The sequence below is a fragment of the Aspergillus flavus genome, chromosome 2, assembly GCF_009017415.1.
Source record: "Aspergillus flavus chromosome 2, complete sequence".
Taxonomy (NCBI): domain Eukaryota; kingdom Fungi; phylum Ascomycota; class Eurotiomycetes; order Eurotiales; family Aspergillaceae; genus Aspergillus; species Aspergillus flavus.
This window is the reverse complement of record NC_092409.1, coordinates 1,531,796-1,555,134: the sequence shown is the minus strand read 5'-3', so window position 1 is coordinate 1,555,134 and position 23,339 is coordinate 1,531,796. Positions and strand designations below refer to the sequence as shown.

The following is a 23,339-nucleotide window of genomic DNA, read 5'->3' as shown; positions in this document are numbered from 1 at the left end:
GACTCAGGGCGGCTCCTCGCATCTGCAAGCTAACAGCTGCCAGCAGTCTTTCTGCGTAATTCATGTTCCAGGACTTTAGCTTTGCATATGCCCGTATCACCCTTGCTTCATATGTGGGGCTTGAACTAGATATCGGACTTCGACAGGGGTTTGGTACGATTGCATTTGGAGATACCACTTGAGTTGGGCTTGCGGGCAGTGGCCCGACCGCTGACGCCAGTGTGATCGCCATCGAATTTGCACTGGGCCCCGCTAGATCCTTATACGTAGTCGAATCAACAGGCGCAGGCCTTAACATTTCCGCCAAAGTGCGGCAGACACGATCTTGGAACCTACACTAGGGCCACTGGCAAAGTGTGGCTCTATATGCACAGTCACTGTGCCATCACAATGAGGCAGCTACGCCTCAACTGAGGTCATTGACGTGGCAGACGTAGGTCTATCTGATGTCAATTAGTTTTGGTTGCCTTACTTCTCCCTCAAGGCGTCACAGTCTTCGGTCTAAGGGAGTCCTCAGGCAGTTATGCAGCCAACCTAACCTTTTCAAATATACCAAAGTATTATCGCCGTTTACGGGCACTCTTCCTGTCCCTCCACAAAAATAAACAATAAAAGAATCACGCGTGTGCTGCTCCTACGTGTATGCACGAGAGTACAAGGCCAGAGTTTGGCGAACACGTGCTCGACCCCAGTACATTGCCCGCTTAGCTAGATATAGTCCTCAATGTATTAACCTGCCCTGTGGCATACTCCCCAGACTTCAACATTTAAGCCTACGTAGTTGCCCTGTGATGCTGTCATGATCACGTGGTAAAGTAATGCCCTGAATGTACTCACTGTAGAAGAATGACGTCAACGTGATCAATGGGATAAAGTACAAGCTCGCCCACCGAAGTGCAAATCCCAGGTTTTTTTCTTCAACTCAACCTCTCCATTTCGAAGAGCTCCATTACCGTTCTTTAATACAGGTAATTCTCGTCTATACCTTGGTACACCACACTGGTCATTAATAACACTCCAGGAAGCTACTTATTCGTCTTATATCAACCACCATTCTACTAGACTTATACCTTCAATTCTCCTGCTGTTAGCAACAAATATTCACCAATCCGCTATCGCAAACATGTCAATGCTCAAGCAACTCACCTCAATTACTATCCGGCTGGGCCAGCCCTTCAAAACCGCCAACCTCCGAGCCCAGCCACTCATCCAGCCAATCAACCAAAACAGGCGAGCCTTCCATGCCTCCCCAAGACCTCAAACAACCCATCAGCAGAAGGAGGAGGAAAGTAGATTTCACGATCGGAACATGCTTGACCCTCAGCGAAACGAAGGCACCCAAACGGGTACGGACAATGAAGTCGCTGGCCATCCATCCGCCTTTGACCCAAACACGACGAGACCTGAGACCGAAGTCCAAGAGTCCGAGAATGAGAGCCAACAGCAAGGTAAAGTTAGCAACCCGCTGAACGTTAGCCCGGGAAATACCGAAGTGAGTGGCACACGACCGACGCAGGAGGGCCTTCCGGATCGGAACGAAGAGAAAGAGGCGACGAGTGGAAGGGGAGCGGCGCGGAAGAATAAAGAGGTGAACAAGCCAAAGAATTAAACAGGGTTGTACAATGGAGATTCAGCCACATTATCTGAATACCCCGTGTTTGGCACATACTGGAGTTTACATAAATCTTGTTCTATGAAAGAATACATGTTTCATTTCATTTTTTGTGAGAACCAGTAAGCACTATCATTATTATGTATGAAAATAATCTTACGATTATCTATGAAAACTATACATCCGCTCTATTGACTCAGTTCTTTGACTCAGTCCCATATTTGATAATGTCGCTACCACCCAGGACCCAAACCTTCTCAATACCGGTAGGAACATCCCCTTCCAAAGCCTTGAGTCCTGCGTTGACGGCGGCTCTTGCGATAACGTCCGCCTCCTGAGCCCATCCGTCCTTTAGTCCAGAGTGTATCTTTCCGGCAAATCCAGCAATACAGCGGATCGCAGCTTCCATTGGCCGGCTCTCCTCTCTCTGCCCAGCAATGAGACCCGGACGCAAAATCACGGTCCTCTCAAACCCTAGCGCCTTCACGTCTTCTTCAATTTCAGCCTTCATACGGGGATATGCGAAGTATGCATTCTTATCAGCTCCGGCGGATGAGATCAGAACGTAAACCTTGGTACCAGCATCGCGCGCTGCACGTGCCATCTCAACGTTCAGACCATGTTCTATTTTGTACTGGTTCTCAAAACCTCCTGCACTTGCACGAGTAGTGGCAAATGCGGAAAAGAAGATAGATGGCGTGGGAGTGAGCGAGGAGAGCTCACTGGCCCAGCGCGACGTATCGTCGGATACGATTGTGGTCAGTTTGGTCTGGGCGGCAGATGCGGCTTGTGGAGTGCGACGGGAGATTGTATCCACACGAGCAACAGAGGGATGTGCGAGAAGGTTGTTGAGGATGAAACTCCCCTTTAAAACCCGGCCATGACAAGGAGTCAATAGTTAGCCACGACGCACTACTAGTTTACAGTAGATGGACAATCTAGGGGGGAGATAATGTGTCTGGTTGCGATAAGGATAGTCATATGAAGCACTTACCACCATTCCGGTACATCCGATTAAGGCTGTATTGGCCATCTTTACAAATATGTAGCAACTGTGATTGCTGTTCAAAATGAGGTTAGTTGGTTGAAATTATCCGCAGGTGCTAATAGTAGTAGAAGATGACGTCGGGTTGATTAGTGAACAAACTACCGATTATCGATTATCAATTGGGCTAGACTCAAACAGGATGTTTCTGCCTCAGGCTATGAAGAAATTGGAGAATTTCCCGCGATCGGTGAATAATGCGGAGAAGTGCCGGAAGTGGCGAGTTCTGCCGCCGTTTACCGCTGTAGATGCCGATAAAAAATCTAATCGATAAGAGAGAACGAAAGAATCACGCAATTCACGCTAACCGCAATAGGCAAGGGCTCCCTGGGGATTTCTATAGACTGCGGATGGGGGGTTCGACTCTTTTTACCCCATTGCCTCCCACTTTGTGATTCATTCCTTTCATTCCTTTTCTTGTCTTCATACTTGTTTGTTTGACCTGTATCTAGACAGGAATTTTTGTCGGGATGGCTTCTTCCTCCCCAGCCTTGTCGGCTCTAGAGGGCCCGACCTATGTGACTGCGCAGACGCTTATCCAGCAAGTGGCGTATGTCCTGAGTGATAAGATCTTCTCCTATTCTCCAGAGTCCTTCGACCTCGATGCCGCTCTCAAGCAATGGGCCTCCAGCCAAGAGTCCAATGCCAATGGCGAAACTCCTGCCATCCAAGCAATGGAAACCCGTCAGGGTGCTGGTAACATCGCCCTTGGCTACCTGTTTTCTCAAGACTTCGACTTGAAGAAGCGCCATGTTCCCCAAGGCATTGTCGCCTCTTCTGCCACCCTTCCTTATATGCGCACAGCCTTGGAGCAGCTTTCTCTGCTGTACTCAGTTGCCAGCCCTGTTGCCGCGCATGTTGCTGCTGTCGACTATGCCGGAGAGGAGGGCTTGGTTTCCGACTATGCGTCCGCCCTTTCTCTTGCTGAAGAGCTTGGACTGGGTCTCGTTTCTAGTGCCTCCGTTCACGAGTCGCAGCACATGGCGCTGCTCACGACTTTACTCGCGTCGGTCTTGCCCTCTGTTCATATTTACGATGGTGTTCGCGTTGGACGTGAAACCACCAGGGTCATCGACGTTCTGAGCCAGGCGGGTCTTTCTCGCACCTATGAAGCTGTCCGTAAGACCTTGGAAGATTCCCGTAGCCGTCACCTTGACACCCAGGGAAAGCTACTGGAGCTGCTCCAGTCTCTTAACGGTGAACTCGGCACGGACTATGGTCTCTTCGAGTACCACGGCCATGTGGAGCCGGTCTCTGTTTTGGTTGCTTTTGGTACCGTCGAGGCATCTCTTACTGCCCAGATTGCCCGCTCTCTGGCCAAGGATGGTGTTCGTGTTGGTGTTATCAACGTTCGTGTTTACCGTCCATTTGTGGAGGAGGAGTTTCTCCGAGTGCTACCCCAGTCTGTGAAGACTGTTGGTGTCCTAGGCCAGGTTGCCAACGAGCAAGCTGTTCAAGAACAGGGCGTCCGGTCTGCTCTATACGAAGATGTCCTTGCCGCTTTGACTTTTGCTACTGGCCGTGAGAATGCCCCTACCTGTGTGGATATCAAGTATGCCCGCTCCCAGCGCTGGGACTTGATCAACACCGCAGCTGCATTCCAGCTTATCTCTGAAAAGCCTATCGTTCAGACTAATGGCCAGACTGTGCCTCTTCAGTTGCTCGACCCCTCTGCGGTCCAAGAATATATCTTCTGGGATGTCGATACCTCTGCCTGCGATAATGCTGCCGCTGCACTGTCTCAAGCCCTTGCTGCCGATTCAGCAAGCAACGTGACCACCAACAAGACTCACGACAACCTTGTCCAGGGAGGTGTAGTACGTATTGATATCCGCAAGAGCTCCAAGACTCTGGAAGCTCCCTATGCCATCACTGCCGCCAACACCGCATACGTTGGAGATATCAAGCTTCTTGCAGACATCGACATTGCTGCCTCTGTCCAGAACAACGGCAACCTTATCATCAACGCTCCTGGCGTGAAGGATGAGGATCTGGAGAAGAAGCTTCCTGTAGCCTTCCGGCAGCAGGTTGCGGAACGTGGAATTTCTCTCTACATTGTTGACCCCTCCGTCACCGGCGACGAGTCGCTCGACTCCGTTGTTCTCCAGACTGCTTTCCTGCGAGTAGCACTTCCTTCGCTGGAAGAGGTCGGCCTCAAGAAGCTGGGATCGATCACCGGTAATGTTGAATCTCTTGAGAATGTCAGCAAGGATCTTGATAAGCTGCTTCGCCAAATTGAGATTCCCGAGGCATGGAAAACGCCCGAGGAAGGCTTTGAGGCTCCTCAGCTTCCCAAGGACATCTCTCCCAACAGCTTTGTCTCGTTCGATAAGGAGGATTCTGAGCCTGCTTCTCTTCTCAAGGACTGGCAGACTGCCGCGAAGGGCCTGGCTTTCAAGGAGGCCTACGGAACCAAGACTGCTCTCCGGCCTGATACTGCTGCCAAGACCTTTACTGTCCATGTCAAGGAGAACAGACGTCTGACCCCTGTCACTTATGACCGGAACATCTTCCACATCGAATTCGACTTGGGTGATTCTGGTCTTACGTATGACATCGGTGAGGCTCTTGGTGTTCACGCTGAGAATGACGTCAAGGAGGTCTCTGACTTCATTGCATTCTATGGTCTGAACGCCGACGATATTGTCGAGGTGCCTAGCCGTGAGGACCCAGCCGTGCTGGAGAATCGTACGGTGTTCCAGGCTCTCACACAAAATGTTGATATTTTCGGTCGCCCGCCTAAACGCTTCTACGAGGCTCTTGCTGAATTCGCAACTGATGAGAAGGAAAAGACCGACCTTCTTACCCTGGGAGGTCCCGAGGGCGCTGTGGAATTCAAGCGTCGCTCCGAGGTTGATACCGTTACTTATGCTGACATTTTGCTTGAATATCCCTCTGCTCACCCTGAATTCCATGACTTGATCCGTATTGTCGGTCCTCTTAAGCGTCGTGAATATTCCATCGCCTCTTGCCAGAAGGTGACTCCTAACTCCGTGGCGCTCATGATCGTCGCCGTCAACTGGGTGGCTCCGAACGGCCGTGACCGATTTGGTCTGGCCACCCGCTACCTCAGCAGGCTTCAACCTGGCTCCCCCATCACCGTCAGTGTGAAATCTAGTGTGATGAAGTTGCCGCCTAAGTCCACCCAGCCTATTATCATGGCAGGTCTTGGTACAGGTCTTGCTCCTTTCCGTGCCTTTGTGCAGCACCGTGCACTTGAGAAGGCCCAGGGCAAGGAGATTGGTGCTGTTTTGTTGTACATGGGCTCTCGTCACCAGCGCGAAGAGTACTGCTATGGTGAGGAGTGGGAGGCCTACCAAGAGGCTGGTGTTATCACTCTCCTTGGCCGTGCCTTCTCCCGTGACCAGCCCGAGAAGATCTATATCCAGGATCGCATGCGCCAGACTTTGCCTGAGATCGTGGATGCTTACATCCGGGAAGAGGGATCTTTCTACCTTTGCGGTCCCACATGGCCGGTGCCCGATGTTACTGCCGTGCTGGAAGAAGCAATTGCCATCGAGGCTAAGGCCAACGGCAAGAAGGTTGATACTAGAAGGGAAATTGAGAAACTCAAGGATGAGGAGAGATACGTCCTTGAGGTGTACTAGAGGGCTTGATGAAAACGTTTTTGCTGATCCATAAAATTTCTTTTCGAGTTTCTCTGCATGAAGTTGGCACGAAGGTGATGACCATCCTGTTTTGGTTTAGCGCTTGTTAGCATCCACGCACCTGATCTATAGAAATAGAGTTACTACTTGCCTTTCAACCTCTCCACTTTCGCCGAATAAAACCATAAATAGAGGAGACCTATACTTTACTTAAACTACTATGATCATAGCCACAGTACAGCGCCTTATGTCAAGGTCTTGATCATGACTCCTATAAATCTGCTGGTCGATCTGGGGACCCATGCGGTTCCCACTTGGCCAAGCTTCTCCCATTCTATTACCACACTGAATTCTGAATTTGGTATACACACATACCCTTTCGAATGATATATTTTGTATCCTTTGGGTATCTTCTATATAGTCTTTTGTAGTGTAGATGTCTTTTCCAAAAACACCGCCTCATTTATGCATCCATGGTCCTGGCCTCTCAACAGCCCGACTTTCGTGAGTTTATAATGAAAAGGCACGCACGTAAAATTTTTAGAAAAACCAATCAAGAAATGCTGACGTCTCAAGCCCGACCCAGAGCCCCCAATTTCGTCTTTCCATAGGCACCGCCTTTTTCTTTCCTCAATTCCAGTGCTCTCCGGTACGGAGGAGCTGTAGGTGGCTGGACGGGATCTAAGCTTACATGGTCAGGGGGAAGAGTGTAGGACGCGTCGGAATCCCAAGAAGAGAGGTCGCCGCAGGCGATGAAAGGAGGAATCCACCTGTTCTCGACGGCAAATCTCTCCGTCACAGGCTTTTGAGAGAGGGGTTCTGGTGCAGAAGAGTTATCGGAATCGGCATGCAGCATGCGGACCTGGTTCTCCTTATGAGGTTCGGTTGAAGTAACGGTCTTTGTAGTCGTGAGATCAGCTCCGGGTTTGGCCTCAGAGTCAACGTCCATCACCTCTACACCGACGTTACCATCGGCGGACACAGTATGCGCCACTGCTGCGCCACCAAATAGCGGGTTCTTAAGAGCATCTATACCCATGGAGCCACCGTGAATGGATGGTGGGATGAAGCCTTCGCAGACTACGAACGCTTCCAGACTGCTTGCTCGACTACTTCTCGGCTTTGCGACGCTGACCTTCTCGAAGACGGTACGAAGCTGTGCATAGATAAGGTCGACATCACGACCACGGAAGATCTTGGCCACGAATTTGCCTCCAGGGCGGAGAACGCCTAGAGCGAGGTTCAGCGCGGCGTAGAGCAGCTGGGATTGGATGTAGATGTCTAGGTCGTGCAGACCAGTGACATCTGGGGCACCATCGGAGATAACAAGGTCGACAGGATGCGGTTGGCGGAGAGAAGATGGGGAAGATGTGGTGGAATCGTAAGCCTCCGGGTCCAAGGCGCGGAGAAGAAGAGGGATTGTGGACGGGTGTGTAATATCTGCCTTAAGGGTTGTGATGCCTTCCAGCGGCGCCATCGGTTGGAGATCAATAGAGACAATCTTGACATTCTTCCTGGGTTTCAACTCCTCCATAGCCGCATCTCCATCAACATTGTTGTCCGTCGCATCACCGTTCGCATTCGCCAGAGCGGCCGCTTCCTTGCCTTTCTTCTCCACCCACGCCCTACGCCCGAAGCTCTCGCCCTTAATCAACACCCGACTCAAAACCTGACTCCAGCTCCCTGGTGCTGCGCAAAGATCCACAACTCGTGTCACTTTCTCCGGGTTCTCGTGCTCGAATAGATCGAATTGCTCATCGATCTGGATTAGCTTGAACGCTGAGCGCGCACGCCAATTTTGTTCCTTGGCCAGTCGGTAGTACGCATCGCGCTTGTCCTTGGAGGATTTACCCATATTCGCGGTGTCGGCGCGACGGCTGAAACTATACCAATGGGTAGGTAAAGAAGAGTGATTTTCAATGAATTTCTCCGTGGGGCAGAGGCGGGCGTGCCGATAAGATTGACTCTAAGGCGGCGAGCGGAGGGCTTTTTTTCTGCCGCTCTTTTTCCCTTCTCCGCGCCAAAAAATAATTCTTCAAAAACCAGAAACAACATATATCCTCATAATTGCTTCCAGGTCCTAGTCATGGGTCAGAAACGGCAGCGGGACCAAAAGGGTCCGGGATCCTTTGCGAAGAAAAGGAAGAAGAGCGCAAAGCCTAGCGATGCGACTGCGGAAGACAGCGACTGGGATGGCATTGTCGGAATGAATGAGCTCAACTGGAAGGAGGTAGCTCTGCCGGATCGTCTTGAAGACGCTGGTGGTTTTTTTGGATTGGAGGAAATTGAGGGTGTAGATATTATCCGGTCAGAAGGAAATGGTGAGATTAAATTCAAGGTATGTTCTTTGCGCCGCGGTTTTGAGCGATCTCTAGTGACACCCATTAGGCAAAGGCTGGAAAACCGAAAAAGTCAATTCTGAAGAAGAAAGAGCCGGAGGAAACGAATACTCAGTCTGATGATGAATGGGAAGGTTTCGGCGACGACGATCAGGCTGTATCCCAGGAGGAGTCGAAGGAGACCCAAGACGAACCCAACGAGTCCGACAAGAAGGCGAAGGTGAAAGAGAGCAAAAATGCAAAGAAGGAGAAGAAAAAAAACGCAAAGGATGCGAGGAAAGAACAGAAAGAAAAGGCTGTTGAAAGCAAGAAAGACAAGGGTATTAAATCCGGACTCTCGTTTGCAGCCCTTCAGGAAGAAGAAGACGACGGAGCGGACGTCTCTGCTTGGGAGTCTCTTGGGCTCTCCCCCGAAATTCTCGCTGGTATCTCGAAAATGAAGTTCACCACGCCAACGTCTGTTCAAAAGGCTTGCATTCCTCCCATTTTGGATGGTCGCGATGTCATCGGAAAGGCTTCGACAGGTTCTGGAAAAACGCTCGCTTTCGGAATCCCCATTCTAGAGTACTATCTGGAAAAGTTACGGAGTAAAACCCAAAAGGATTCAGAAAAGACCGAGACCACACCGATCGCGCTTGTTTTATCGCCCACCAGAGAGCTGGCGCATCAGCTCGCGAAGCATATTGGGGAGGTGGTCAGCCATGCCCCGGGCGTCAATGCTAGAATTGCGCTCTTAACAGGTGGCTTGTCATTGCAAAAGCAACAGAGAGTCCTTACCAACGCTGATATCGTAATCGGTACGCCTGGTCGAGTGTGGGAAGTTCTCAGCTCTGGACATGGTCTGATCCGCAAGATGCAGGCGATAAAATTCCTTGTCATTGATGAGGCCGATCGACTTCTGAGTGAAGGACATTTCAAGGAAGCTCACGAGATATTGGCGGCTCTTGACCGTGTCGTGGATGGAGAGTTTCCGGATGAGTCAAGCGACGAATCTGACGATGAATTAGACCCCAAGTCTGGGAGACAGACCCTGGTTTTCTCAGCTACATTCCACCGTGACCTTCAGCAGAAGCTGGCGGGCAAAGGCAAGTGGACAGGCGGTGATATCATGAGCCAAAAGGAGTCGATGGAGTATCTTCTTCAAAAACTCAACTTCCGCGAGGAGAAGCCTAGGTTTATTGACGTGAACCCAGTCTCGCAGATGGCAGAGAACCTTAAGGAGGGTATTGTAGAGTGCGCTGCTATGGAAAAGGTACGTCTCAAACCAAGCGAATAGTTATAGTCAGACTAACAATTTATGCAGGACCTCTTTCTTTACACACTTCTGCTCTATCACCCTAAACATCGTACGCTGGTTTTCACGAATTCTATATCCGCCGTCCGACGACTAACTCAGCTCCTACAAACCCTCCAACTCCCAGCCCTTGCTCTTCACTCTTCTATGGCTCAAAAGGCACGACTTCGTTCCGTCGAACGATTTTCCTCTCCCTCATCAGACCCTAGCTCCATCCTTGTCGCCACTGACGTTGCTGCGCGTGGACTCGACATCAAGGGTATTGACTTTGTAGTCCATTACCACGCCCCTCGTACTGCGGACGCATATGTCCACCGGTCTGGTCGTACAGCGCGTGCTGGGGCATCGGGAAAGAGCGTCATCATCTGCTCTCCGGACGAAATGGTCGGCGTGGTCCGACTGGCTGCAAAGGTGCATGCGAACATGGCCAACAGAAAGAAGGTTCCTCTTGAATCGTTAGAGTTAGACCGTCGAGTCGTGTCTCGTGTCAAACAGCGAGTCACATTAGCGGCTCGGATCGTTGACTCCAATATCGCCAAGGAGAAGGTTTCGTCCGAGGACAACTGGCTCCGCACGGCAGCAGAAGATCTTGGGGTTGACTATGACAGCGAGGAGTTCGACAATGCCGCAGCGCGCGGGCGCGGGCGCGGACGTGGACGACAGGAGCGCGAACGGAAGGCTGGAAGCACTTCCAAGGGGGAATTAGCGGGGATGCGCGCCGAATTGAAACAACTACTCTCACAGAGAGTGAATGTGGGTGTGAGTGAGCGGTATCTGACTTCGGGGCGAGTTGATATCGAGGCACTCCTGCGTGGGGAGGGTAACAATTCCTTCCTAGGGCAAGTGGATCCGTTGGATTTCTAATTGCAACATGTACATAAAGCATAACAGGACTATTGAATGTATACACTGAGACAGCATATTCAAGTCCCTGCGTAGGCTACCAAGCTAACGTCCTCGAAGAACACTATCTCTTCCTGAAGATTGGATTGGACCAATTTGAATTGACTCTAGGAAATACGAGGCTAAAGAGAACATCTCCCATTACTTCCTACCATCGTGGCGGCACTTTTATTCCCATCTTGCATGTACACTGCCCTAATGTGTTTCCACACTCATAACAGACGGCAGCGCCGCAGATACAGCTTATAACGATTAATATCGATTGGTGAAGGTATTGCCTGAAGGGGATTCCACCTACTACAGAGCGCTACAGCCCTGGTCGCGTTGCAGCATACGGAGACATTGGGGACAGTTCCTCCTTTTTTTCTTCGCCGCCAATTTGAGAAATTGTCTTGTTCCGTCGTTAGGGACATTGTTGCACATCCCTCGGTGGGAGGACTCTTTGCAAGAGGTACAGGTTCTCTGGAGGCAATGGTTGCATACCCTGAAGCGATCGCGACAGCGAGAAGGAGCAAGGTATAGTGCGCAGTCCGGATTGGAACAATATGTTTTATTAGTATCTTTAAGTTCTGTCATTTTGTCTTTGAAGCGTTTGGTCGTGTCTTGACTTAGGCACGCACTGGCGAGCCAAAGCGGGATCTCCTCGAAACAGCATCTTGGCGGCCAGAAATAACTACTGCCGTCGAGGGTGCTCTCAAAAAATGTGGACATGCAGGGATAGCAATAACTGTGGGAACATAGGGCTTTCAACGTAGCACGGCGTTCGATGGGCTCCGTACACGCTGCACACTGGACAAGTTTCTTGGCTTTGGCTGCAGGTTTCTTCTTTTTTGTCTTTGGCGCGGCGAGTTCTGTCTTTTCTGTTTCATATCAGAGGTCTGACTTTGTAAAGCTGGCATTGTGGTAGTGTTTATCTCACGACTTTCTGGAGAGACTTCTCCTGTGGTCGAGGAGTCTGGCTGGCTCATGGAGCGAGTGAAATATCGCCGAATCTGCATCGTTTAACAACTTCTGGGAGGTTGTTTATAGTAAGTGATTCTATCGAACCATCCTCGTCGTACGGCCATATTTTAATACAATGCAGGTGCGTTGCCATGAGCTCATCTTTATCCCCATCTTGTCACATAGAGGATCTCTTCGTATGGCGGGATTGAAGTTCCTAAATCAACAAGCTTTTGTGTATATAATGACGTACACATCATCAACTCTGTCTGAGAGACAGACAGAGTAGCCTTACAGATGCTTATAGATTTGTGATATATCGTGTTGTCAATATAGGGCACTGTCGTTGGATGCGACCGGGGGTCATCTGGATATGTAGGGTCATTTTTAAGTATGGCCAGTTCAAGGCTTATATCTTATAAACTTCTACAAAGTAAGGAGTAAAAAGAGAGCATCCGCAATAATGCATGTACTCCAATCATTGTAATGGGAGAGGAAATTACCTTGCATCGATCTAGACTTTATTAGGGTCTGAGGAAGACTAGTGACTGGCCTTACATGCCGAAAAGGGAAGCGTACAGGAACCCTTTGGCCCACTCGCAATATTCTCTTCATTCTCTTCACCGTCACCTTTCAAGGAGTATTTCATCAAACCTGAAGCCTTCTAAGCTAATTAGAGTTAGTGCCAATCAGATTGCAACCAACGACACCATGGACATGACTCGTTAACATCCAGCCATTTAAACACCACCAGAGCGCCATCGAAATCCTGCTGAAAGAGAGGAACGGTTACGGAGTGAGATTAAACAGAGTAGATCTTGCTGATCCATGTCAAGTGAAACAAACAATGAAAGACGAGAGACCGGTCAATAAATTAATCCGGCCGGTTTTACTGTCAATGCAAATCATCATCCTTCGAGGCCCTTCAGGCACAGAGTGTTTCTTCAAGAAATGGGAACCGTTTGCTTTTGGACCCTCATGGACTGGGACCACAATGGAGAGCCCAATGCGAGTCATCATCTCTGCCTGCGTCACTGATATTGGTGGTAATCCACAGCGACGCCATAGTACTCTGGGGAGTGCATTCTGCGAGGAAGTCTTAAACCGAGAATTCCGTGCATCACTCCAACCTACTGGCTACGACCACGTCCATATCCCCGCGGATTTCGACTCGACCAAGCCGGTGAAGCGCTGGTTTATCTTCGACTTGGACGTTCGTGCAGAACTTGGGGCGGACGAGGTTGCGCAGATCCCCCATCAAGTCTATTTGGCTAGCCGCCAGGGTGACAATTGGTAGGAGAGTCGCCACCCATTCCTTCCGAGCTACACGGCTTACTTCTAGTGTTAGGATTTTCATTCCACGCCCACAATGGATTGACTCCGCAAAAGCCCGAGCCAACTCATATACATGGGGCGGAAGACTGGAACAGAAACTAGTGGCTGGCATGAGGAATTCATTGCCCCAGGCGTGAATTACAGATCAAGGCAGCGCTCAAGATTTTTCCCTTTCCGTCCCTGTTCGCGTCTCTTCTAGTTCAAGGTGTCTCGGGTGGCGTTTGCCCCCTGCATGCTGGACACTCTTCGTTATCCTTATCCTCCTGCCAGTCCCAGACGTCTTGGCGTTGGTTAGGCGGACACGTCACTTGGTTCTGCAGGGCCACTGCACATCTCGCGATGTATACAGTGGCCTCGTGGCCACAGACCCCGAACCGACCTCGCACGTTCTCACACATCTGCCTTTGTCAGCGAGAGTTTGCTTATACCCACGATACGAATGTGCCTTCACAGTTGTGAACGCATCCAAAGGCTATGACGATAACCATGAAGAAATGGCTGCTAACCGAGAGCCTAACCTGAGTTAAAAATTCCCATAACAATAGGACAGACACTGTACGAGCAAAAGATACCTCAAGCCAAAAATGATCTCAAGCTTCACCCACCCACAACTGTTCAAGAACTGTGCGGGTCCATATATAGTATATATATGTCTTGTAAACAATTCATATACGAAGGTACCGCAAAGGAAACAGTAGTCAAGAAGATACCAGAGCGCCCTCACCAAACTAGCAGAAGCACACCACTATAAAACACTGTCGCTTTCGGAAACTACGATGATGAAATTCACTATACTATTTACCCCCCGTTTAGTATGCTCGTTGGTAGGGAGCCATCTGTAGATACCCAAGGAGCCGGTGGAGTTGGGAAGCAAACCACCGGCTTGATTGGCGGCTAACTTAGGGCGTTTGCTATCCACGTATAGGGAGTTTGCCGACACCCCCGGCATTGGTTTTCTTCACTGGATCAGCTGAAAGAGGGGTTTATTAGTCTGTTAACATGCTCGGTGTCAAATGCGCATCGTCAATCAGTATCCTGGTTCTGATTGGGTCTGTGTGGCGTGTGTTTGACGATTTTATTTCCCTCAAGTCATACTATCGTTTATCTTTCATTTATTTATTTATTATTTTTCTAATTTTGATTTCAATATTCTCTTGAACTCGCCTTACATACCCATCCTTATCTCTAGTCAAGAAGATGATACCCTCCCAACCCCAAAACCTCGTTCAGCGAATCCTTCCTGATGCAAATTGAGGTTATAATCTCCCCCAATATAGCACGTCCACCCAACAACTCCGATATAGTGGAGACTCATTCGCAATCAGTTTCTTCAACGCCAGAAACCCCTCTGATTGGATACCAAATCCCAGTGGATCCAGTATTCAAACTATATGGCTCTACGAGTATAAATGTAACAAGAAGAGACCAGGATAGAGGGCAACTGTCGTCCGATAGGTTTCCGCTTCGGGCATTTTAAGAAACTACTCAGTAGCCCTAACTCAATAATGCTCAGATCCTGAGAAACCTTATTTCGATTAAACGACGATGCTGACGCTCGGTACATACTTTCCTTTGCAGATCTGCCATGTACTACGTGAGCATGTGGTGAAATGGTGGGTTTAGATTGGTTCGTTGGTGTGTTAGGGTTATGAAGTGTTGCGTGTGTCTGAAGGGGGTTTGGGTTGTTTGGTGTTTATTAAATTGTTGGTTTTGTGGTTCTTTGCTGTCTTTGTAGGGTATTTTATAGTACTATTCCTGGTTGACACGGTCCTGTATACGCGCAGAGATAATAAACACAAAAGTTTATCTTAGGCCCAATCGGCCTCAGTATCAACTTCTTTGATCGGATTCAGGACATCGAAAAGTCGAATTTCTCCCGTCGATACAAGATGTTGAAACCAGCCGAGACTCTCTTGAACCAAACCACAGTCCTTGAATTCATCGATCCAAGTCTTCCCAAGTTGCCTGATACCGGCGCTATCCTCAAAGCTCCGAGGAGGTGATTTCGGAGCCCAGACCAGCCCCGCACCTATTGTCACGTCTCGAAGAATCCGAACACACTCAGAGCATGACTCCCCATGTGTACCATGATAATCATACGCACCATATCTAACACCTGTAAAGTGCATATAGACAATAGCCGCAATCGCATACCCGCCAGATCTCGGATTAGATACTGCTCGCTCCAAGGTAGCCTCTAGGTATGCGTGAAAAGGGTCTTCAATACCTAGTCCATATGCTGCCGAAACCCCATTTTCATGGTTCCCAGCCGCCACATCAGATCTCCAGTCTAGCAGGTCATGTATCGCGATTTCGACTTCCGTTATAACAAGTCCCTCTTCCAAACTTTCCTTACCGAATATATACCCACTGTTCGGTGATGTACAGCCACTGATAACTCTCCACGCCATGGCAGCTTCGAGAGTGTGCTGGTCACCGGTCCCAACACATTGCAACATACTCCCATCGATTATCGCATTAACCAATTGCCCACCGAATCCATACGCACATCCAAGCGCAAAACCAACTATACGCAGTCGAATCTCGTAATCTTCACGCGAGAACGCAGCATAGTCATCACATATGGCAACACCCGAAATCGACCCCCCTTTGACAGCCGCCTCCGGGTCCAGAAAGGCAGATATACTCAGCGAGCATGACACTATCCCCGAGTCAAAGGCCCCAACCGCTAGTGGGCTAGACGACGGGTAAAAGAAAGCACCGAGATCCATATTCCGCGCATTCCGGTAGAAGCTCTGTTTTTTATCGATATGGGGCACTTTGAGCCGATCTCCTTGGAAATGATCTGATACAATCTCATAATTGCCCTTGTGCGCTGCAGCAATGATTCCCGGTCCGAATCGTTGCAGTTGTACTTTGCTTATGTCGGAAGAAGATCTGATCCAGTATGAACTGGCCCGGGTAATGGAGTCCTGGGGGGCGGCGATGACTGCTCGGCAGTATGCGATTGCGTCGTTCCAGGTCTGGTTATTGGGGATTGTGATTTCTCCTGGTAGGCATCTTAATCCGAGGCAGAGAGTTTTTCGGTATGTGGATGCTGCGTGCTGGGCGGATGGACTTAATGCCTCGCTGGGGGTTTCTTGCCATCGAGTGTCGAACTCTGGGGACTCTACCTCCTTGAGTAGTTTATAGATGCCGTCTACCATGCTTGCTTCTATATATGTAGAAGCCGGTGGGGAAAGATTGCAAGAGATGTCATTTATACCGTCCTTGCTTTCTCCAATTGAGGTTGGAAGACTTTCAATCTTGACCGTGTGTTTTTGGTCGAGATTGTAATGGACAGCTATGATATTAGCCATCTCCCCAGAGACTGCAGGATATCAATTTTGGCTTGAATAGGGGTGAAAGATGTGTGTCGTGGAAAGGAAGAGATGACCTGCAAAGTCAGGATACATATTGGCAGTGAGAAAGTTGCACAGTGGACAGCCTAAGTATTTATTCTTCTAGTTGTACGTACAAACAATTCCCTTGGTAATAAGATTGGAATCGAGTCTCGCCAGGGGAAAAAAGGGTCTAGATTCATGCAATAACAGTGGCAATTAAAAGCAGCTCCGTATTGATACTACATCGGCTGATGCTAAAGAACTACTACTAACTAAATGTGGGAATGAGGAATGAAGAAAGACATGTGAGCTCCTACCTTGCAGAAAAGAGTTACTAATATTATTAGCTAAATTAGTACTGTATATATTGAGTCCAGGGATTACTTATTATACACCCCAGCAGAGTGGGATGAGATTAAAATCTCCGAACAAGGATACTGCTCCTTGACGCCAGAAGATGTGTCTCACTCCGGTCTCGCCGGATTAACATGGTTGTCTGGAACATTGAAAACAAATATTATCTCAGAAATTAGTTACTTAAATCATCAGGTACGATATGCACAGCTCCTCAAGTATCCGAAGAGGTTTAGTGACGTGCTTTTAACTCTAGTAATGCCCTGGATATCAAACCACCCCTACCCGAATGGAAATGAAATCTCAGTCAGCTCCAAGACATCTGCTGACTTTGAGATCCATTCCGCCTCCAAAGTGTCATTTAGGCTAATACCGTATACATCATCTGGAGCCGCAGAATCCCATTCCTCCCTGCTCGTAGCAGCCCACAATGGAGTGTTTCTTGGTAATGGGAACTGTAAGTCGCGTGCATAAAGCCTCCAGCTTGCTGTCCCTGTTATATTCGAGCTGTCTATACTACTCCCCTGTTCACCTGAGCTGCTGAAAGCCCTGCACACCTTAAAGAGAGCTATATTAAAACGTTTGATTTCCTCGATACCTATCCAGACTAACGAAGCAAGATCGTTCTGACCATATCGACTCAGCATGTTTGGATAGTATAGCATGCCCAGCTTTCTGCAACTCGTGACAAGTCTGTGAAGCAGATCGGCAACAGCAGGAGTAAGAGAAGGTTTCAAGTCCAGACCAAGCGCTCCGCTGCCTTTGTATAGTACGGCGAAAATTATATGGAGCAAGATAGCTTGATAGGTCGGTATCGGCCAGGAACAGGTACTACTTGCGTCTTTTGAGATAGAAGCATCCCATATTTCCTGCGTGTTTTTTGGTCAGGGGAATAGACTAGGTTATAGTGAGGGTTTCGGTTACATACTTTCTGTTGATGTATGGCCGAGTTGAGGACATTGTGGAGGTCAACTGCCTTTGACTGTGCATTCGGTTCCTTACTCACCCACAGACCGATCACAATCATCGACTGGACAAGTAAGGGTGTTTCATCGTCTTCACGGAATGAGCCTTGGTGAATAAATGGCCAGTGAGGGTGGAATAGCTTGAAATATAAATCAAGAAAGTGTCTTTCCTTTTCAGAGCGACTTGTCTTGGAATGAGCGGAGTGATCACTCAACAGTGTGTCTGGTGGGCAGCTGGAATCACCACCAGGTTGTACTTCAGTCTGCCGACTCAGGGAGCAGTCTATTCCGCGATACACGCACTTGCTACATGGTGGCCCTCCTTGACATCTAGTCTTTTGATCTCGACAGTATGTACATGCTTGTTTCGGGGGAGGTGCACATTCCTTTACTCCATGTACCTTTTGCATGTGTCGCCGGAGTGTGTCGCTGAGATACCAGTGTTAAGAACCATTGCACTCAGCTTTTTATAGGTGAGAATACCCGCTTACCTTCGGCCAAATTCTCGATTACAGGTTGAACATTGGAACCGTTGTCGTCGGTGATGTTGCGTCTCGTGGCGACGAAGATGCTCCCTCCGCTGATATCTCGCGTTGCAGTGCGAGAAATGACATACGAATGCCATTGTGCACACCCATATAGTATGGTAAACACTGTAATGTAAATAAAGACCCGTCGGATGATTCTATCTGAGTAGGATTACTCCTCAAGACTAGATCTGTTGTGGGGGATTAGTAAGTAGGGAGTTGAATGATATTCTGATAAGGTTTCGAGGAATTTCTTTTAGAGTTAAAAATGACTTAGTAAGATTCCTGTGGATTAATAATTCAACTATTCTACTTCATAAAGTATGTTCATAGAATGGTCAACTTATCGGAGAGCCCACCTGCCTCTGCTCGGAGCGCCCACTCTTAATATAATTTAGATGTATAAGTAGATAAGAATTTACAGGTCGGTCTTCCTCCCTCTAGGATCCTGCCACCCATATCGCAATTATTATTTGGACAATCAACTTTCCAATCAAGCCAAATTGCCTTCAGCCGAAGCCCTCCGTTATTTTGAACCATGGAACAAATGAAAGCCATCCGAATTGTTACCACAGGCAATAAACCCAGCGCAGAAATTCGTGACGAACCTCTACCAAGCCCAGGCCCCCATGAAGTGCTGATCAGAGTACACGCGGCCTCACTGAACTACCGCGACACAGCGCTATTGAGGGGAGAATATCCCGCGAAGACCAAAGAAGACGTCGTCCCTGTATCAGACGGTGCCGGCGAGGTAGTTGCAGTTGGCAGAGACGTAACACGGGTTAAAAACGGCGACCGCGTCACAGTTAGTTGCGTTACAAACTGGATCGGTGGCCCATATAACCCAGACTATCGCTCCAATAGCGTTGGCTTCACCGTCGACGGGTTGTTGGCCGAATACGCGCTCTTCTACGAAGACGCACTCGTCCCTATCCCTGATTATATATCCTACGTTGAGGCCGCCTCGCTCCCTTGCGCAGCTGTCACTGCCTGGACGGCGCTTAACAAGATCGAGCCCCTCCAGCCGGGCCAGACGGTCCTGGTCCAGGGCACCGGCGGCGTCTCGCTTTTCGCCTTGCAGTTTGCGAAGATCTTCGGCGCCCGTGTCCTAGCCATCACATCATCTGACGAAAAGGCCGACAAGCTGAAGGAACTAGGCGCCGAGGCTGTCGTGAACTATACCACCTGTCCTGACTGGGATCGCGAGATTCTCGCCTTGACTGATGGAAAGGGTGTCGATAAGGTGCTGGACATCGCGGGAGAGAAAACTATTGTGAAGTCTGCAGCCTCGACTAAGATCACTGGCGTGGTGGTCCTGATTGGCTTTGCAAGCGGATTCGGGGGCGGCCTTCCGCCAATTGATATACTCGCTCGATCCCTGACAGTCACTGGATCGACTATTGGTTCGCGGATGGATTTCGAGGCAATGCTTCAAGCGATGGAGAGGCATAAGGCAAGGCCTGTCATTGATCGGGTTTATCCCTTTGCGGAGTATGGTGAGGCTTATCGGAGACTTGAGTCGGGGCAGCATGTCGGCAAGGTTGTTATCCAAGTCACTCACTAGACTGATTGGATTGAGATAGCATGGTATAGGATAACTTATCATACATCTTTTTCGGAGAATTTTATACTAGAATAGCTTACCGTGTTTCGAATTAGGTCTTAGAGACAATCTAAAAAATGGAAGACTTTGCCCCGTTTTTGCTATCGTCTTATATATTGCAATCTCCGCGAAAGAAACCGGTAGAGTAATAACACATATAGTAATGCCTGAAATCGTAACAGTGACGTTTTACGTCTCATGCAATAAAGAAACAATGCAGACTATAAGACCTACGTAGGTTATTTCTCCCAGACCAAACAGAGGACCACTACGCAGAGGTGACTGAACTCGAGCCGTAGATATCTCCTACTCTTCTAATAAGACAGATTCACCCCTCGTTTGCACACGATGAACAATGTCCGAAGAGGAAGACTCATTAAATCAACCTATTCCAACAGAGCCTGGCCATGGCTGTCTCAGCTGATACAGGCGCAGATGCTAACAATGAATAAATATAACTGCACCTTGGCGGAAAAGACCGTACTATTGGATATAAGAAGGTGAACAGCAAGTACATAGCAGAAAACTGGGTGTAGCCACGGAATAATTTAAGAGAATTACATAGATTTATGACACCCCAGCTCGAGAGTTATGTCTAATTCATAACCAAAATCCCTGCAGAACAACCAAGTCCTTTACCAAAAACCAAAACCACAGAACCCCTAAAGGTGAGATCACCAGCAGGGGCCACTACCTCACCACGCGAGATCCACAGCACAACACTCCCTGACAATCCGATCTCATAAAGAACGAAGAAACTACGGAGTACAAAAATGAAAACAAGAACATGCATGCAATGCGCATCATCCCCGCGTGGCGAATAACCCTCCTCACGGATCCACAATCCAGCACACCGACCCCCTGGAAACAAGATATCGACGCTCAGATATCTTAATTAGGACCTTGGAGCTTAGCCGATGCTTCGACCACGGAACGGGTGTCATATTCGAGGAACGGAATGGGCAGCTGATCGTCAGGAACATCATACCCTAAGTTTAAATAAATCTAGATAGTCCCTGAATAATTCTGCAAGCCACAATCAATAACCTGACTCGCGTAACCGTATGTTCTTTTTTGGTTTGATTCCCCGGGAATTGAAGATTTCTAGAATACGGAATACGAGGTGGAATCGAGATCTGGATGAATCATGAAACCCTAGTTAGCCCTAATCTCGGTAGTGATATCATATATTCCTGATTCCAATTCCCAACAACGTCTCAACTGCAGTAAAAATTGCAAGCAAAGGTTGTACTCGGAGGGCTCGGAAGAACTCATCGCTGTGAGCTTCCACTTAGGGCTCTTGGGCCATCGCAACCGAAGTGGATCTACACCACATTCTCCAAAACGGGGTGGCGCTATGTGGATACTCAGGCTAAAGTAGCGGGCTTGACAACACAGAGGGTCATCATTCATGATTGATAATAAGTATTTGCGTTTTCATTCGGTTAAACGAGATGGATTATTGAGACTTGGTTGGTTTCTAGTAGCACACGAAGGTTCAATCAATTGTTTTGGTGTGGTTCGCTTCTATCCAGGATATCCAACCCTTCAAGGTGTTTGGGCCCCCATGGGGTTATCAGATCCACTCAGTGGGACTCTTGCTTGCGAGGTGGTCCCGAGTCCCGAGTCCCGAGTCCTGACAGGAGAGATTCAGAAGCGCTGAAAAAGAGCACGTCAGGCCATGTTCCGGGGATCCTTTCTCTTCCAAGACAAGTCGGGGATGCTGATCTTGCCGTTTGACATCGAGAAGGTGACGATCCAATCCTGTCCAGGTGTACCAGTCGGAAAAGAACTCCGCCAAAAACTCTACATCATGACTAGTGTGGACGAACAACGTGGACTATTGATCGTTAAAGTTCATCGAGTAAAATATTTGTCATATGTACATGAATTGTAAACTTGTAGACCACCAATCAAACGGCCGTGTAACTGATCATCACTTCTTCTCTCACTCGGATCCCCGAATGTCGTGATGAATTCCCCCCCTCGCTTCCTCTGCGTTGCATGGAGATTGACTTGCGCTCGATAACGGTATCCACTAGCTCGACCTCGTCACAATGCGTCCACGTCATACTCGGATCCGTTAGTCGGGATTTTCGACTACTCAGGTTGTACCCAGAGGGGGACTGTTTCGCGCTTGCGCTTCCCGACTTCCCGGTGATCATGCTAGACCACCAACGACGGAAAATCGGAGATAATGTAGGGAGACACGCGCAGACGATTCCGATTGAGGGCTCGACGCAAGACCACACGAAGACGGGCGCAACGGACCAGGTCGCGTCGTCCGAGTGGGTGTTTCGGTTTAGGAAGACCAGTCGGACGATACCTGCGATGCAGACACTTTGGGACAGTTAGCGACGTCTACCACTTATGTCTTTTTGCTTGTCGCCGTTTTCAAAGAGTATAGGGGAGAATGATAACTCACAAGCTACCCAGTAATAGAATCCCGATCACGGCCAATCTCTGAGTTTTCGGCATCTGTAGTTTCCAGGTAATGGGGATCGGGATGATGAGAATCATAATGTCGATCAGGACTGCCGCGATACCATTTCCGAAAAAGAATTTGGGAATATCAATGCAGCTGCCCACAGCGGTATTGGGGTCGGTGTATTGCTCCCAGAAGTATGGGATTGGATCGCAGGCCACGTTGATTGTGACGATGATGACTATGAAATAGCCTAGGATAAAGAACATAGCAAAGTAAAGAGAGTAACGAAGGTTGAAGATGCGTTTATAGAACAATATAATGGATGTCTTGGTGCAGGTCACGCAGAAGGCGTATAACATGACGTGGGCGTAGAGAAGTTTCCAAATGACTGTAAATTCTTGTTTGGTGAGGGCTTGGACATGGTGTCCGTTTTTGTATTTGACGCCTGTCCACGGTCAGCTGTTGCGTGGGGGTTGAGAAGAGGAAGAGGTGAGAGAGAGAACTCACTGATAATCACACAGATACCGAGCGAGTAGGAAAATAACTAAGTAAATGGTGGGGAGAATGAGCTATGACTCGCATACACTTGGCTTCGGCCTTGTGAGGCTACTTACCAAGGCAGCAAAGCTCAGATAATCGTCAATAGAAAATCGGAACTTTTTGAATTCAGTCCGAGCGTATATCCGCAGTACGACGGACAGCGTCCCGAGTATAATGAGGGTAATGACCGCCCCAAGCATAGAGCCATTTTGGTTCTCTGAGAGGTTGACGCCCGGGGGCGCTGGCCCAAAGTCTCCGGACGCAGACATGGGCAGAGATGCGTCAGAGTCGGCAGTCAGCCAAGGACAAGGAAGAGAGAAATGGCATGAGAAGTTATATATATGCTTTAAAACGCTAAGTTCCAGTCTATGGAGGTAACAAAAACTTTGTTTATTGTGTTATGCAAGGGTGAGGTTCCATTCGCGTGCTGCCTTTAGGGCTGCTAATGTACAGTAATCAGACCGAACCCTGTTCGTCCGGACTCCGATGACGAGGAGGAT

General features: G+C 48.9%; 11 protein-coding genes across 11 annotated transcripts; 4 read left to right on the top strand and 7 right to left on the bottom strand.

The window, feature by feature from the left end:
* Positions 1–1,123: 1,123 nt before the first annotated feature.
* Positions 1,124–1,609, top strand: F9C07_9935 (uncharacterized protein; the record flags this gene model as incomplete). The annotated part of the gene is made up of 1 exon (XM_041284587.1): positions 1,124–1,609. One exon carries the CDS (start codon positions 1,124–1,126, stop codon positions 1,607–1,609), a length of 486 nt encoding a protein of 161 aa, XP_041142361.1.
* An 84-nt stretch (positions 1,610–1,693) lies between these two features.
* On the bottom strand, positions 1,694–2,735 carry F9C07_2277104 (uncharacterized protein). Its single transcript, XM_041289362.2, has 2 exons — positions 2,607–2,735; positions 1,694–2,477 (listed from the first exon to the last, which is right to left on the bottom strand). The coding sequence occupies exons 1-2, from the start codon at positions 2,643–2,645 to the stop codon at positions 1,809–1,811; spliced, it is 708 nt and encodes a 235-aa protein (XP_041142360.1). The 5' UTR covers positions 2,646–2,735; the 3' UTR covers positions 1,694–1,808.
* On the top strand, positions 2,736–6,512 carry F9C07_2277103 (assimilatory sulfite reductase). Its single transcript, XM_041284586.2, has one exon. It carries the CDS (start codon positions 3,128–3,130, stop codon positions 6,263–6,265), a length of 3,138 nt encoding a protein of 1,045 aa, XP_041142359.1. The 5' UTR covers positions 2,736–3,127; the 3' UTR covers positions 6,266–6,512.
* F9C07_2277102 (SAM-dependent methyltransferase/cell division protein FtsJ) lies at positions 6,513–8,195 on the bottom strand. The gene has a single exon (XM_041284579.2). It carries the CDS (start codon positions 8,118–8,120, stop codon positions 6,837–6,839), a length of 1,284 nt encoding a protein of 427 aa, XP_041142358.1. The 5' UTR covers positions 8,121–8,195; the 3' UTR covers positions 6,513–6,836.
* On the top strand, positions 8,196–12,107 carry F9C07_2277101 (ATP-dependent RNA helicase mak5). Its single transcript, XM_041289373.2, has 3 exons — positions 8,196–8,603; positions 8,654–9,856; positions 9,908–12,107. The coding sequence occupies exons 1-3, from the start codon at positions 8,352–8,354 to the stop codon at positions 10,760–10,762; spliced, it is 2,310 nt and encodes a 769-aa protein (XP_041142357.1). The 5' UTR covers positions 8,196–8,351; the 3' UTR covers positions 10,763–12,107.
* Positions 10,856–11,984, bottom strand: F9C07_1195676 (uncharacterized protein). The gene is made up of 3 exons (XM_071507734.1): positions 11,721–11,984; positions 11,100–11,661; positions 10,856–11,043 (listed from the first exon to the last, which is right to left on the bottom strand). The coding sequence occupies exons 1-3, from the start codon at positions 11,797–11,799 to the stop codon at positions 10,950–10,952; spliced, it is 735 nt and encodes a 244-aa protein (XP_071363635.1). The 5' UTR covers positions 11,800–11,984; the 3' UTR covers positions 10,856–10,949.
* A 376-nt stretch (positions 12,108–12,483) lies between the features above and the next one.
* On the bottom strand, positions 12,484–13,190 carry F9C07_9930 (uncharacterized protein; the record flags this gene model as incomplete). The annotated part of the gene is made up of 3 exons (XM_071511962.1): positions 12,484–12,564; positions 12,590–12,777; positions 12,878–13,190. 3 exons carry the CDS (start codon positions 13,188–13,190, stop codon positions 12,484–12,486), a joined length of 582 nt encoding a protein of 193 aa, XP_071363634.1.
* Positions 13,191–14,773: 1,583 nt separating this feature from the next.
* Positions 14,774–17,645, bottom strand: F9C07_2126731 (uncharacterized protein). The gene is made up of 2 exons (XM_041284583.2): positions 17,397–17,645; positions 14,774–17,233 (listed from the first exon to the last, which is right to left on the bottom strand). Exon 2 carries the CDS (start codon positions 16,396–16,398, stop codon positions 14,887–14,889), a length of 1,512 nt encoding a protein of 503 aa, XP_041142355.2. The 5' UTR covers positions 16,399–17,233; positions 17,397–17,645; the 3' UTR covers positions 14,774–14,886.
* Positions 16,727–18,586, bottom strand: F9C07_1195596 (uncharacterized protein). Its single transcript, XM_071507733.1, has 3 exons — positions 18,233–18,586; positions 17,705–18,170; positions 16,727–17,645 (listed from the first exon to the last, which is right to left on the bottom strand). Exons 1-3 carry the CDS (start codon positions 18,364–18,366, stop codon positions 17,058–17,060), a joined length of 1,188 nt encoding a protein of 395 aa, XP_071363633.1. The 5' UTR covers positions 18,367–18,586; the 3' UTR covers positions 16,727–17,057.
* Positions 18,587–18,806: 220 nt separating this feature from the next.
* F9C07_9928 (putative alcohol dehydrogenase) lies at positions 18,807–19,832 on the top strand (the record flags this gene model as incomplete). Its single annotated transcript, XM_041284585.1, has 1 exon — positions 18,807–19,832. The coding sequence occupies one exon, from the start codon at positions 18,807–18,809 to the stop codon at positions 19,830–19,832; it is 1,026 nt and encodes a 341-aa protein (XP_041142354.1).
* Positions 19,833–21,784: 1,952 nt separating this feature from the next.
* F9C07_2225321 (uncharacterized protein) lies at positions 21,785–23,108 on the bottom strand (the record flags this gene model as incomplete). Its single annotated transcript, XM_041289361.1, has 4 exons — positions 21,785–22,211; positions 22,297–22,744; positions 22,807–22,843; positions 22,914–23,108. 4 exons carry the CDS (start codon positions 23,106–23,108, stop codon positions 21,785–21,787), a joined length of 1,107 nt encoding a protein of 368 aa, XP_041142353.1.
* Between the last annotated feature and the right edge of the window lie 231 nt (positions 23,109–23,339).